This window comes from Hermetia illucens, chromosome 4 (assembly GCF_905115235.1).
Source record: "Hermetia illucens chromosome 4, iHerIll2.2.curated.20191125, whole genome shotgun sequence".
Classification (NCBI taxonomy): Eukaryota; Metazoa; Arthropoda; class Insecta; order Diptera; family Stratiomyidae; genus Hermetia; species Hermetia illucens.
The window spans coordinates 11,296,723-11,311,795 of NC_051852.1; the positions used below are offsets into that span (position 1 = coordinate 11,296,723).

General features: G+C 46.2%; 1 protein-coding gene across 1 annotated transcript; it reads right to left on the minus strand.

Moving 5' to 3' along the window:
• Positions 1–5,404: 5,404 nt before the first annotated feature.
• On the minus strand, positions 5,405–6,352 carry LOC119655817. The gene is made up of 3 exons (XM_038061922.1): positions 6,190–6,352; positions 5,708–5,837; positions 5,405–5,635 (listed from the first exon to the last, which is right to left on the minus strand). The coding sequence occupies exons 1-3, from the start codon at positions 6,278–6,280 to the stop codon at positions 5,500–5,502; spliced, it is 357 nt and encodes a 118-aa protein (XP_037917850.1). The 5' UTR covers positions 6,281–6,352; the 3' UTR covers positions 5,405–5,499.
• Positions 6,353–15,073: the final 8,721 nt, after the last annotated feature.

A 15,073-nucleotide genomic window follows, 5' to 3' on the forward strand; every position in this document is an offset into this window, starting at 1 on the left:
AAGAAAATGTCACATTTTCTTTGGAAATTCCGGGTTCCCGACTACTAAGCGTGAAAATTCTTCAATTTCTTGAGTCTTGGCAATGCAGGCTTCGCTGTTGGGACTAATATGTATATTGTTTTTTATCTTTGAAATTCCATTCGGTGCCAATCATCACCATCAATGGTGTGATAACCAGTATCTGGTTGGGTTTGCAGCATTCGGAATTCCAGACGGATGTGGCGAAAAGGTGAACCAGTGCTTTATAAAAATTATAATCGTTGGCACAACAATCCATATTGGACCAGGGCCTTGAAGTGTGTTAGAGCACTTCATTCAAGACCGCAACGGTACACTACAGAACACTGTAAGAGGCAATGTGGTCAGGATTGCGCTCGCCCGAGATTATTACCCTGATTTGACTCAGGTACTCATTCACAGCTGAGTCGAATGGTATCCGACATCAAATCACGATACAAATCTCACTGCCGCCAGCGAGATTTGAACCGCGACCTTCCGTACGACAGCCTTGTGCTCTAACCACTCAGCTATCCGGACACAACCAGTGCGTTACTACCAACAAATTCTTGGCATCCTGTACTGAATGCAATGGTCAAAGGGTAGTATAGATCCCAGGGCGCAACGTGGACTGCCACAACAGGAGCCTCGGATTGGACGGATAACACAAGGACGAACCCGACAACAACGAAGGAATAACGATTTGTGCATTTTCTCATGGAACATGCGCTCCCTGTACAGAGATGAAGCTGGTGAGCAGCTAGCCGATACCTTGTTCCAATGTAAGGTTGATGTAACAGCGTTACAGGAGACGCGTTGGACAGGGACCGGTTTCTTGGAGAAGAGCCACTACACTATGGTCACACTATTATAGTTGTCACACTATTATAATGGTCATCCAGTAAACCATGTGTTCGGAGTAGGTTTTTTAGTCAGCCAAAAAATGAACTCTGCTGTTATCGGCTTTGAAAACATAAGCGAACGGTTACGCACTTTGCGCTTGCAAGCCAAGTTTAGAAATATAAGCCTCATTAACGTTCACGCCCCTACAGAGGAGACTGGAGAATCGGACAAGGATACCTTCTCCGAGGCAGTAGAACGAACCCTCGAAGCCTGTCCCAGATATGGGGAGGGGGGGGGGTTTTAACAGCCAAGTAGGGAAGGAGCCCGTATCCAGGCGACACGTTGGTTCCCATAGCTTACACGAAAAAACAAATGATAACGGACTGCGGCCTATTCAATTAGCAGGGTCACACGAAATGGTTGTTGGAAATACCTGGTTTGCGCGGAAAGCGGTCCACAAACATACATGGGCCTCTCCAGACGGGACCACTTTCAACCAAATTGACCATGTGTTGATCGAACGTCGCCACCTCTCAGCCTTGATGAATGTCAGAACATATTGGTGGGGCCAATAAAGACTCGGATTACTATCTCGTTGGCATTGTGCTCCGAGCTCTCAGAATCCCCTCTGACAATCAAGTGAGAGTTAACACTGAAGGCATCCACAGCACAGCCCTCCCAACAGCTATAAAGGAGAAATGGATGCCGATCCTGGAGCTGGAGCATCAACAAATGATCTTCACAATCACCCGAAGAACGATATCATAAATACTGCCACACACATACTTGGCTAACTGGGGCCATGCTTGGTTAAATATGGAAGCGCACTAATCGATTCATCAAATTATGCTCAAGGGGGGGGGGGACAGCGACTGGCAACGAGGCATTATCTGTCCCATACATTTAAAAGGGGGACATCACACAGTGTAGCAATAATAGAGGTACCACGTCGTTGAGTACCATCTATAAGGTATTTTTAAGGACTGACTAGGCTGACCCTGGCCAATGTGCGAGGCCAGATAGCAGCAGCAGGGTCACTCTCGAGACAATTTGCCATCAATAATGATCTAAGACAAGAGGATGCTTTATCATGCGGCCTGGAAAAAGTGATCCGTGATGCTGAGGTAAATACGGGGGGGTACGATCCTCCTTAAGTTCACCCAACTACTGGTTTACGCTGACGACATCGACATCATGGGGCAGGCCCACACCGGATACCGGTTGTTGCGCCGTTGATGAAGATGATGATGAATACTGTGTGCGACCGTATGTCGTCAACCTTGCATCCGTGTCATTTCGTTCCTGGAATCGCCAGGAAGTTCTCGCAGAGCTCCGATTTTATTTACAGTGCGAACGTTCCACGTTCCAACATAGTAAACCATACTCCATTGCTGAATCCGTCCGGCCCGAGGCTGTTTTCCTGTTTTCGCGACAAAAGGGTATTGCCAGGAGTGATTGCGGGCCCCTCGCTGGTACGTGAGAATATAGCGTCTCACTCTCGCTACGACCATCGATGGGATTATCCAGCAGGCACCGCGCCGAGTTTACGGTTCGCTTTTGCTTGTCTGAATTCAATTTTTCCAATAACTCTCCTAATGCCATCGTGGAAGGAGCGTTGCGAAAGTTGTGCCTGCGGGCCGCAAGCTGCGGACTCAGCATAAACGCAACCAAAACGCAACTGATGCTATTCATCACCAAGACAAGGATACCTGAATTCCATCTACCACGGCTGAATGAACAAAGATTGGTTCTTTCCTCTAATGTAAAGTATCTGGGTGTAATCCTGGATCCTAAGCTAAATTGGAGGTTGAACATAGAACTGAGGGTTAAGAAGGCCTGCATAGCCTTCTATGCCTGTAAGAGAACCTTGGGGGGTCTCCGGCCGAGGATGGTTCTCTGGATGTACACCGCTATAGTGCGTCCGATCCTAACGTACGGCTCTATTGTGTGGTGGCAGACTTTAAAGAAAAAATACAATAGAACGAAGCTTAATAGGATTCAAAGAACCGCGTGTGCGGGTGCTACTGGTCCTGCACGGCAGATGCTCTCAATGTACTCCTGCATCTCCTCCCCCTAGACCTCCACATTAAATATGTTGCAGAATGCAGTGCCGTCAGACTACGTGAGTCCGGATGTTGGGCAGCGAAGTCCTATGGCCACAGCAACATCCTAGATGAAATATCTCGGGAAATCTGGGCATCCCCCACGGACTATGTCACACGCAAGCTGAACTTCACGAGAAACTTTGCTGTGGACCTTCCAACCAGGGCAAAGTCGAAGACCGGCGGTGTGTTGCAAGACTATGATACAGTATTCTTTACGGACGGATCAAAGATGGCCTATGGAGTCCGCGCGGGGATTTTTTCGAATACACACAGTGTATCCAAGTCGTATGGTCTCCCAGGTTTCGCCAGTGTATTCCAAGCGGAAATGCTGGTGATATTGGAAGTCTCTCGATGGCTGGATCGTGGTTCGAGCCCCAATCGTAACATAGCCATTCTGACCGACAGCCAAGCGGCTGTCAAGGCCTTGTACTCACCGACGACATCTTCTCGGCTGGTGGGGCAGAGCAGAGACGCGCTTAACCATTTGGGCGGCACGCTCAAAGTCACTCTCCTCTGGGTTCCCGGGCATAGGAACATAGAGGGGAATGAGCGGGCTGACGGATTGGCCGGGCAAGGCTCTGCTCTTGGCAGTCCCTCAGCGAATACAGTCGGTGTTCCGCTGGCGGCTGTCGGGGGTCGAGTCTACTCGCACTACCTAGCAGCCGCGGCCTCAGATGGCGAAGGCTGACAAGCTGTGCCAAGTCAAGGAGAAGTTGGCCCGCTTATAACATAGCCCGATAACGAGAGCTCCTGTGCCAGACGCATGCAAATGCATTCAAGGTTACGGCGGTCTGCACGGGGCACTGGCCCATAGGGGACCATGCGGCTAGGCTTCGCATACTCTACAACTCGCATTGCCAAAGCTGCGGAGAAGGAAGGGAAACCCGTATGCACTTTCTCTGCGATTGCCCAGCTCTGGCTAGATTCAGACTGCGGACACTGAGCAAACCATTTTTTGGGGACCTCAGAGAGATTTCTAGCTGCAGGGTGGGAGAGCTGCTTTCCTTCGTGAATGCTACGGGCTGGCTCTGAAGATCCGAGCCAGCTGAACTCTGCCTTTCTGCTCCCATAACAACAGTCATGGTCTTAGAAGTTTGTGGCATCAAAACGCGCGCACCAAAGCGCTAATTGGGCTCCTCGGGGCGGGTACTAATAGCTACCTACCTCCTAATGCACTGTGGCTCTCCCGTCCATTGTTTTTCCGTAGATTTAATCGAGCTAGTCTTTGAGGCTACTACAGGTTTCTCTATCACGACAAGGTGGTGTTTGAGGGGGAGAAGTCCATGTTAGTTACAGGGTAAATTGCTGGGTTTTCTCAGTATGGCAAGTGGAGTACGGTAGTTATGATTTGGGTGTAGGATGCACTCTTCGTGCTCTATCCACTTGATGTTCATGTTCTGTGGTTTTTTAGTAGTACATATCGTGTTAACTGCAGCTTCTGCAGATTAGGTGCTCCCACCCTTAACAGAATAAATGGAGCTCGTTCAGGTAGTTCTCCCGTGCGGAAATTCCAGTAACATCGCTGATTCACAGCTGGCATTCATTTTCAATTACTGGTGACAAATCGGCTCGCCCGTACAACGTTGAGATTTCGAGAAGGGGCATGCGAAGAAGATGGTAAATGCCTTTGCGGCGTTTTTTGGCAATGGAAAAATTGACCGCAGGCCTCTTCGTCTCCCTAAACGTTCAGTTATTTCATGGACTCCTTCATAAATCTCCTCGAAGTTCATCTTGATTTTTTCATGGTCGCTATCGAATTAATTTCCAAAGGTCTAGGTTCAACAATTGACACCCTCCCTAAGCAAGAGATGTGTATTTCAACCTCGAAGGTATATAGGAATGGCGTTTTATTGTCTTGGTGCTTCCCACTCGACTAGTGGATGATGTTTATCAGTGGATCAGCAGAGAGGGTGATTTAGGGTCGGGCTGGTGATTCAGTTGGGGTGGTAACTGAGTTGAGGAAATCTGTGCTATGAGCTCGGTTCTCGGTGTATGAGAGAGCAAGCAACTGGAGAAGTTGAGCTTGGTTAACTCCTGTGAACTTGGTTGACTCCTAATGCAGTCAGCCTTGAATTAGTGTCTTCTCAGGCACTTGTACAGTTTCGTGCGACGAAGTCATGCTTGGATTAGTAGATGATGTGCCTACCCTCGTTGCATTGAATATCTGCTGGCGAACTTTTGGAGGAGGTATCGAGGGTAGACCTAAAGCGGGTAAACGCCAAGACCAGAAGAATTAGTGACGGAATTCTCCGCCTTGGAAAATGGAGAGACATTTAAGCTGGGCCATGCAGACATGCTTCTGACCAGTATAGTTGCTGAGTATATGAGGGTGCCCTGTCAAGAAGGATAGCTAGGAATATCCTATAGAAGGTACTCACCAAAGTAGTACCTCCCCCATAATTGTAATATTCAGTGGTAGCTACTATTTGCAGTGGGCATAAAAAAAATTACAAGAATACAATGAAATCTTTGCAACTAGTCAATTAGCTTTATTAATTTCAACTAATTCAATCAACAGAATATATAATTAACGTTCCCCTTTTCCTATTTCACCCTAACCGCTGGTGTTACGAATATCTACGTTCCCATTTTCATCAACGCATCTCAACTTTGGACAGCAATCTGGGTATGCTTGGCTTGAATCTCGTGCCAAAACTTCGCAATTTTCTGGTACCATGTATCGGGAACATCTTTGAAATGAGAAGACCAATGTTAATACACAAATGTTATCCTTAAAAAGATAATTTCATGTTGAGCTCAACTGGTTGACGAGGAAAACAAAATCATCCCGGCAAGTATATTGGGCACATCTTTCGGTTCCGATTGGTTTAAGGGTTTCACCGAATTCCACAAAGTCACCGGTTACTTTCAAGTAGCATTTGTCTGGTACGTCTAGGAGTAAATATGAGGGATTGGTTTATAGTTTTGATATTGAGCCTGCTGTTGGCATTTTATTTTTAAAAATAAATAATAAATTAAAATAAAAAAAATTAAAAAAAATTAAAAAAAAGATTAAAATGAAAAAAAAAATGGAAAAAATAATTATTTTATGGAAATAAAAATTTAAAAAATAATTGAATAAAAGAATGGTACAGTAAAGAAGCTTAAAAGGCACATTCACGGCTTATTTGACATTTATTAAATTGATTGAAAATTTAAATAATTACGGGTTTGACATAAAAAGATACGAGAAAAAGAAAAAAGATACCAAAAAATAGAAAATTAATAGAAAGTTAAACTTTACCTGGATGTCTGGCGTTCGGTAAATATGAATCAAAAGCGAAAGCTGATCCAACCACCAAAATCAAAAGAAAATTCAGATTAATTGCATTCATTTCGATTGTTTGGTTTTCTTTTTGCTTGAATTGTAATTCTTCTTGTATTACACCTCGTTACTGACTGCTTTAGAAAACCACAACAGCTTTTATATCAAAAAGAACTAGAATATTTTTATCGGATTGCGATAAAGACAATAACGTTGAATGCTTAAAAAAATAGAAAAAAAAAAATTAAACGAGTAAACACCATGCACAAGATAAATGAAAATCAAGTGCATTGAAGCCAGGTTGAAGCCTACATTTTTAAATCGGTCTTATTTATTTTCCAGTATATCTTTTTTATTTACAATGGATACATGCTGTATTATGCCGTGAATCAAAACAATGAAATGGAGGTCTTGACTCGAAAATATGCCGGTGGCTTATCACTCAAAGAATGACATTAGTGATATGGAAAACTGCATTTCCTATGCAGAAAAGCTCCGTATATCTTTTTTGCATGGTGTTCCATGCATATGGAAAAGTACATAGAGATTATCTTTTCCCGTCCATGGAGAAATTACGTAAATACTATCTGCACGACATTTTAGATTAACGGGTGAATTTGTTCTTCATGTAAGTGTTCTACCTTGGCCTTTGTGATAATGAGAATTTGAGGACATGGTGGCATTTAACGATTGCTTGAACATCTGATTTATGTCGGGCTTTTCTTTGATTATATAATAGTCGGATTGGTCTAATCTCTACGCTCCGCTTTTACGAAAATTCGCAATTTGGCACTTTCATCCATTTCCTTGGCTTCTCACGATACTCTAAACGCGAATTTCTCCACCTACTAGATTCTTTTGCATATGTCAGGCTCATATTTGTAGGAGGTGACTCTGTGGTTAGCCCCAGCACCCTTTTCTTAAAACAATGGAACCTTTTGAGGTTATAATGCAGAATTGAAAAGGGAAGCCTTCAAAATGTTGCTAGAGATGCATCCCAGAGTTGGGAACTGCCTTACCCTGACCTTCGGTTTTGTCATATAAGTCTTTGGAATACGATTTTGCAGGGGCACTGCAAGAGCTTCCTCTCCTTGCAGTGAGGGTAGTACATTTCACCTGAAGTGCCAAAGAGGGGGGAATCCACATCCGTGAGGCTGGTAAACGTAAAGGCATGTAAGCGGCGGAATACTTTAGTAGAACTACAATCAGGCACGGGTAACCCTTCCCGGTCAATTTCACCAATTTCTTTAGATCTTGAGATAGCCCAGCCTATGTGGTGTATCTTGGTCAACTTGGTATGGTCTAGGTTCTAATTTATTCTAGTTTCCTTTTATACTTTTCTCTCCGAACTTTAGTCTTACATATATTTTATACAGTAAGCAATTACATAGGTTACGCTTTAGTCTCTAAATATAAAAGATGGAGGATCGGTGCTCACTATTTGGCAGGGTTTAAGCAACGTACCCAAGTGCCTTTCCGTGCGGATAAGCGAATGTTTGCAGATGTGTTATACGCATGCACATGAAAGCATGCGCATCCTCATTCGTAGGGCGGGTAGTTTGGGGCAAACGCCCACTCGGGGATAAGAATTGGCTATGGAAAGGATGCCCAGAAAACAAATCGAATATTGAGAAGTAGAAAGAAAGTTTTTTTTCATGACACCAGGTTCTGGCGGTTTTCGGTAATAAGTACGCAGACTCCTGGCCGTCGATATTCAGCCACCGCAGTGCCTCAACTACAAGAACTAATAGTGGAGTGGAAATGGAATTCATATTGCGTCCTACTCGTAACAATTCGAGAGAGGTAACGTTGCCCTCAGTAATGGCAACTTTACCCCTCGGCAATCCAGTTTTCGAGCAACTACGAAAAGCACAAGAAGTGAGAAAGGCGCGCCTACGAACGCCGCTCCGGCAAGTGTCGCTTTAGTGGATAAAAATCCCACACTATGTCGTGTCTAGGCCAGAGTCCTTTGATAATCTCCATCTCCCTCAAAATAAAAAAAAAAGACAGATAAACAGTGAACCGATTTTAATAAGGTTTTGTTTTACATAAAACCTTCAAAATGCGTAATGCGCCTGAAGATGCCAAGGAAGGCAGGCAAACTCATACACTGTCCGTCTTGCAGATCTGATGCAGAGAAAACATCGATTGAAGAATCCGGGCCAGCCCCCCGCTCCAATGACATATCGGGCGAAGAAATCCCACGATTTAGCATTTTGGGGATCCGAGCGTCGTGGAAATTTTCACACCCTCGGGGCGTAGATTTTCCGCACTTCTTGCGTTTCCGATGCCGCGGAGTCAAAATTCTTTCGTTTTCTCAATCCGGCCTGCGTCCCCGTTTCAATGAGGTATCGCGCTAAGAAATCCCTCGATTTTGCATTTTTGCCAATTTTTCAAAATTTTGGCGTGGAAATTTTCAATTTTTCTCGATTTTGGGCAGATTCTTGAGGCGTCGATTTTCCGCGAAAATCCTTGCAATTACTGAATCCTGGCCGCCTCCCTGTTCGAACGAGGTATCGCGCGAAGAGGTCCCACGATTTTGCAACTTTTGCACATTTTTCAAAATTTTGACGACCCAGGGGTCGTGGAAATTTTCAATTTGCCTCGATTTTGGCCAGACTTTTGAGGCGGCGATTTTCCGCCATATCTTGCGTTCCCGATGCCGTAGAGTGAAAATTCTTGCATTTTCCGAATCCTGGCCGCCTCTCCCATCGAACGAGGAATCCTGCGAAGAAATCCCTCGATTTGGCATTTTTGCCCATTTCTTAAAATTTTCACGACCCGGGGGTCGTGGAAATTATCACTTTTCCTCGATTTTGGCTAGGCTTTTCACGCGTCGATTTTCCGCGATATCTTGCGTTCCCGATGCCGAAGAGTGAAAATTCTTGCATTTTCTGAATCCTGGCCGCCTCCCCGTTCGAATGAGGTATCGCGCGAAGAAATCCCCCGATTTTGCATTTTTGCCCATTTTTTACAATTTTGACGACCCGGGGGTCGTGGAAATCTTCAATTTTCCTCGATTTTGGCCAGACTTTCGAGGCGTCGATTTTCCGCGATATCTTGCGTCCCTGATGCCGTAGATTGAAAATTCTTGGATTTTCTGAATCTTGGTCGCCTCCCCGTTCGAAAGAGGTATTGCACGAAGAAATCCCACGATTTTGCATTTTTGCCCATTTTTCAAAATTTTGAAGACCCGGGGGTCGTGGAAATTTTCAATTTTCCTCGATTTTGGCCAGACTTTTGAGGCATGGATTTTCCACCATATCTTGCCGATGCCGTAGAGTGAAAATTCTTGCATTTTCTGAATCCTGGCCGCCTCCCCGATCAAACGAGGTGTCGCGCGAAGAAATCCCTCGATTTAGCATCTTTGCCCAAATTTTGACGACCCGGAGGTCGTGGAAATCTTCAATTTCCCTCGATTTTGCCCAGACTTTTGAGTAGTCGATTTTCGCCATATCTTGCGTTCCCGATGCCGTAGAGTGAAAATTCTTGCATTTTTTAAATCCTGGCCGCGTTCCCGTTCAAACGAGGTATCGCACGAAGAAATCCCTCGATTTTGCAATTTTGCCGATTTTTCAAAATTTTTGACGAATCGGGGGGTCGTGGAAGTTATCAATTTTCTTCGATTTTGGCCAGACTTTTGAGACGTAGATTTTCCGCGATATTTTGCGTTCCCGACGCCGTGGAGTGAAAATTCCTGCATTTTCTGAATCCTGGCCGCCTCCCCAATCGAACGAGGTATCGCACGAAGAGATCCCACGATTTTGCATTTTTGTATTCCAGAGGCATGAGCTATAGGAAATGCCCAACAGACTTGAAGGATGTGACTTCACCGGATGTTATACTAATCAGAATCCTGATGAGAAGTTTCTTCAGCTGCTCATCATCATTGTTGAGAACTGGCCGTTCATGTCGCCCACAAGGTCATGGAAAGGCTTACGCTCATTGGTAGTCTTTCTCGTAATTCTACAGGGTCTAAATCCTCACTACCTGCGAGAGCTTACGCATCGTTGTGCTCCCCCTTGATAACTATTCTTTTGGCAGACGGCAATGAAATGTTCCCATCGTTGGATGGCAGCCGGACTGTGGAAGTAGCCCTTATTAAATTTGGTAGACAGACGCTCTGTTTCCCTGCCAACAGACGCAATAGCGACTCGTAAACTAAGGAACTCAACCATGAGATGACCGTTCCTGTCGAGGCCTACGAGTATATCAAACAGGTTGGTCAAAGTTGCAGAAATCTACAAACCTCTGCAATTACGGTGGGGGGGATGAACTTGCCTGGAGACATCGTGCAACATCACTGTCAGGTCGAAACCCTGCACGTTTCCTTTAAAATAAAGAGCGGACGAATCCCTTGCATGTGGTTGTTTTCAAGAAAGATTCCAGGCTAATTGCTTTCAGTTTGAAGGATCCTTCTTTCAGTCCTCTGAGTGGCCGGAGGGGATCGATGAATGGAGATTGAAGCTGGCCTTTTGTCGATAATCATTTATCGAACAGATGGTTCTCTACGGGGATGAAAGACAAGGAAGAGCTCATCGAACGGATCTCAGAAAACATGAAGGAAATAAAGAAAGACGATGTAAAAGCCCTATTCCCTAGTAAATCCATGTTCTGCTACCTGGAAGAAGACCTTCTGAAGAGAGAAGGTTCGCCTGAGTGGAGGAAAGAGGTTCGCCAATACATAAAACTGGTCTCCCTATGTATCAGCGAAACCTATTTCACCTTCAGGGGTAGATTCCGCAAGACAACCTCAGGAGTTGCAATGGGTAACTTCTTTGCTCTCTCGCGGGCTGAGATCGTCTCTTTGGCCACAGAGATATCTGCGAAGAATATCAGCGAGGTCCATGCAAATTCCTCAATTCTTGGCCAGTCCCCGCCTTAAATCGCACTAGCTCAATCTCGACGGCCAGGAGGCCTACTATGTGATGCTCAATGGAAAAATCAAGCCGTACCTGCCGCCATACTTTTGTCGCCAAGCTTTCGATATGGCACACCAGCTCTCCCACCCAAGCGGATGCGCCACGGCCAAGGGGGTAGAGCTTAAGTTCTTTTGGCCCTGCCTCCCTAAGGACGTCTTTCGCTGGGCCAAAGAATGCGTTCTGTATCAACTCTCGAGAGTTCATCGTCACAATCGCGCCGAGCTGGACAATTTTCGAATTCCGGACGTGCGCTTTAACCACATCCATTTAGAATTGGTCAAACTGTTACTTCGCGAGAGAACACTTAAGACTGCCATGAAGTGCACACCAGAGACGCCCTGGCTTCACGCACTTCCGACTATTCTTCAGGGTCTCCGCACCACCTTTAAGGAGGATTTGCAAGCATCACCCGCCGAGATAGTGTTTGGCACACTTATGCGCACACCGGAGAAGTTCATCGCGTCACAGAGTTCCACCAAGTCTACTTAACACGGCTCTTCAACCCCATCCGTCCAGTGGGTCTGGCTAGGCACACATCACACCATCCCTTCGTTTTGAAGGACTTGGATACCTGTGAATACATGTTCCGCTGTATCGATGCTGTCAAGAAGCCGCTGAAGCAGGATTATACAGGCCCGCAACGGGTGGTCCGGAGATTCAACAACTGGTGTCGAGAAAACGTTCTCGAGAGACCACCCTAAGCCAGCTTACATGGAACGGGGAGACCACACACCACCTCTTTCGCAGCTCCCACCAGCCACGCGGTCGTCACTTCGGCAGAACCGCCAGACTGAATCTAATCCGCGTATATTTACTCAGTTGAATGGTTTGTTTTATTTTTGTTTGTAATAAAAGAAATTGCTTAACTTGGATCCTGCACTCTTTTTCACTCGGCACCTCCATTCCCGTGGCCTGTAGCCTATAAAGTGATCCCAATCTTAAACTTCAACAACTGGTTAAGGTGAATACCATCAATGTTAAGCGTTGTTAAAACTGTTAAGCCTTTAGATGGGGACCGATTCTTGTAATTAAGGTTCACAAAGCAAATTTCACATAGAAACAAAGATGAGCTTCCCTAGGTGATAGTTCAGCCGGCAATGACCAGTGAGAATTCCCACTATAATTCGGAGGTTATTTTTGGTGATGTTTAAGCAATCCTTTGTGCGCATGGGTTCGTATTCCCCAGTAAGCACCGTGGACTGCTCTATCCCTGGTAGGCCCGCCCAATATAGTTCCCTCAACCGTTTCTCTTCATTTCTTAGATTCATAGCCATGAAACCGTTTCCGATTCCACAGAAGGGTTCTGGCCCGTGTAAAAGCGTCAGGTGTGACAGACAGACAGACGGCGACATGTTCTGGCGGGTTGGCGAGGACTTCACGTACAGCAACCAACAGGCAATCACCTTCGAACTAAGGATGGAGCCACAAGGCAAGAGACCCGCACCCCAGAAGCCGAAATCCAAAAGAACACCAGGATGGTTTGCAAAAGCGATGGATGAGCAAACATTCATGAAGGTCTGGCTAGACTTCCCTAGCAAAGCAGGCACCTCTACGGATAGAGCTCTCCATGTCACAAAGAGCATCTCTAAAGCATGTGATGCGTCGATGCCTAGGAGATGCTTATTCCCCATTAGAAAACCCAATTATTGGTGGAATAGTGAAATTGCCAGCCTCCGATCGATTTGTCACAGAACCAGACGAATGGCTCAGAGGGCAATAGGTAGGATCGATCAAAGGCCAAAGGAGCATGCTTATAGCGCAGCTCGCAAGAACCTCAAGCTTGCCATCCAGCGGAGTAAAAGGGAATGTTTTAAGGAGCTCTATTTAGAAGAGAACATAAATCCGTGGGGTAGCGCCTATAAAATCGTGACAGGACGATTTAGAGGCCGATCATTTCCGAAGATCACGTGCCCTATGTTCTTGTTAAAAATAATCCAGGGATTATTTCCCCAGCAAGAGGGAGGTACTGACACCTTCCAACGCCCCCTGCACCAGTCACCAGGGATGAGCTGCTGGAGATTTGCAGTCGAATAGGCGACAGCAAAGTCCCGATGCTTGACGGCATACCGAATAAGGCCCTCAAACTTGCCGTCAAATGTAGACCGGATATGTTCGTCAGGGTATCTTTCCTGCACCATGAAAGCGGCAGAAGCTGGTGCTGCTGCCTAAGGCTGGCAAACCGCCAGGGGAACCGTCCTCCTATAGACCCATATGTCTTCTAGACACTATGGCGAAAACGTTAGAGCGGGTTATTTATAATAGATTACTCTCAGTCGTCGAAAGCCAAGGGGACCTTTGAGATAGGCAGTATGTGTTCCGTAAAGACAGATTAACCATTGATGGGGGGGTTGTACCACCAAATATTGTGTGGTGGTGACCCTGGATGTGAGGAATGCATTCAACCCGGCTAATTGGAACCTTATACGAAAGTCTCTGGAGACGATTATTGTTTCCACCTACCTCGCCGCTATTATCGATAGCTACTTGCAAGAGCGGAGACTCTGGTATAATACCGATGATGGACCCAAGGAGTACGTTATCTCCGCGGGTGTCCCACAGGGCTCTGTACTGGGCCTACTACTGTGGAACATCAGGTATAATGATGTATTTAACCTTCCGGTTCTGGAGGAGGCCACGGTGGGGGGTTACGCCGATGATATAGCACTGGTTGTGGTCGCAAAGCATCTCGAAGATGCTGAGTTGTACTCAAGCGAAGCAATCAGTGTTGTTAAGGCTTGGTTAGAGCGTGCTGAACTGGCTTCCGTTGCGGTTCTCCGCTTCGGACTGATTCCAGTTAACCCGTTGGGGAGTTCCGTCCCCACGTACTCGAGGAGGGCAATCAGACCCGAGCCTGCAAGGGACTCATCTGAAGTGGCTCTACCACGAAGCCTCACCGGAGGTTATCTGGTACCATGGGAGCCGGGATGGCCCTCTGAGAGCATATGCTCCAGGAGAATTCCTGGAGGATGTGTTCTCGGCCCGGTTATTTGCGGGTGGCCCCTAGTGGGAGTTTCATGGTGGTTGTAGTTATGCCTACATCGCGGGCAGAGCTCCTCAGAGCTCAAGCGTGGAATTACGCTGTACAACTCGGGTGCCGTACCCCTTAGTTGCAGCAGAGGTGTTGGATAGGCCTCGCATCCACCGGTATGAATGCTGAGCCTGCACTCAGTATAAACCAGTAGCGCTGTGGTAGTCATGGCGGGGTCACAAAATCAATCCGTGTCCGAAGAGGACCGTGGGATTATGCCTACAAGGCAGGTACTCACATTAAACCCCCAGGACTTTCATCACTTCCAAGCCGGCGATCAAATACTTGGGGGTGATGATAGATGGAGGACTCGATTTTAAGCAGCGCATAGAACATAATTGTAAAAGAGCATGTGCATGAACAGTATGACTCTCGCAAGTAGTATAGCAGTACCACGAGTATGACTCTCGCAACGTAGGAGGACCGCGACATACTTGCAGGCTGCTGATAGCCAGGGTGGTGAATTCTATCATGCTGTATGCAGTTCCAGTTTGAGGAAAAGCACCGCAGGTTTTAGGCAATATACATAAATTGAGTACGGTTTACAGAAGAACATCCTTAAGGGTGTGTTCTGCTTTTAGGACCGTCTCAGATGATGCGGCGTTCGTCATCTCGGGAATGATGCCGATTGACATCCTGGCAACCAAAAATGATGAACATTTATAACACGAGGTCAATCTCTCCCTTATCTCAGGTGAAAAAAGCCAAAAGGGAGAGATCCATAAGCAGATGGCTACAGCGATGGTACCAGTCAGAAAAGGGTCGTTGGACTTACAGGTTGATCCCTTCCATTGGGGAGTGGCTGGAGAGAAAGCATGGGGAGATCAATTATAATCCCAACCCAGTTTCACCGGCCATGGAGGATACCGTCAATACCTGTATAGGTTTAAATTGGACACCTTGTCTTCTAGGT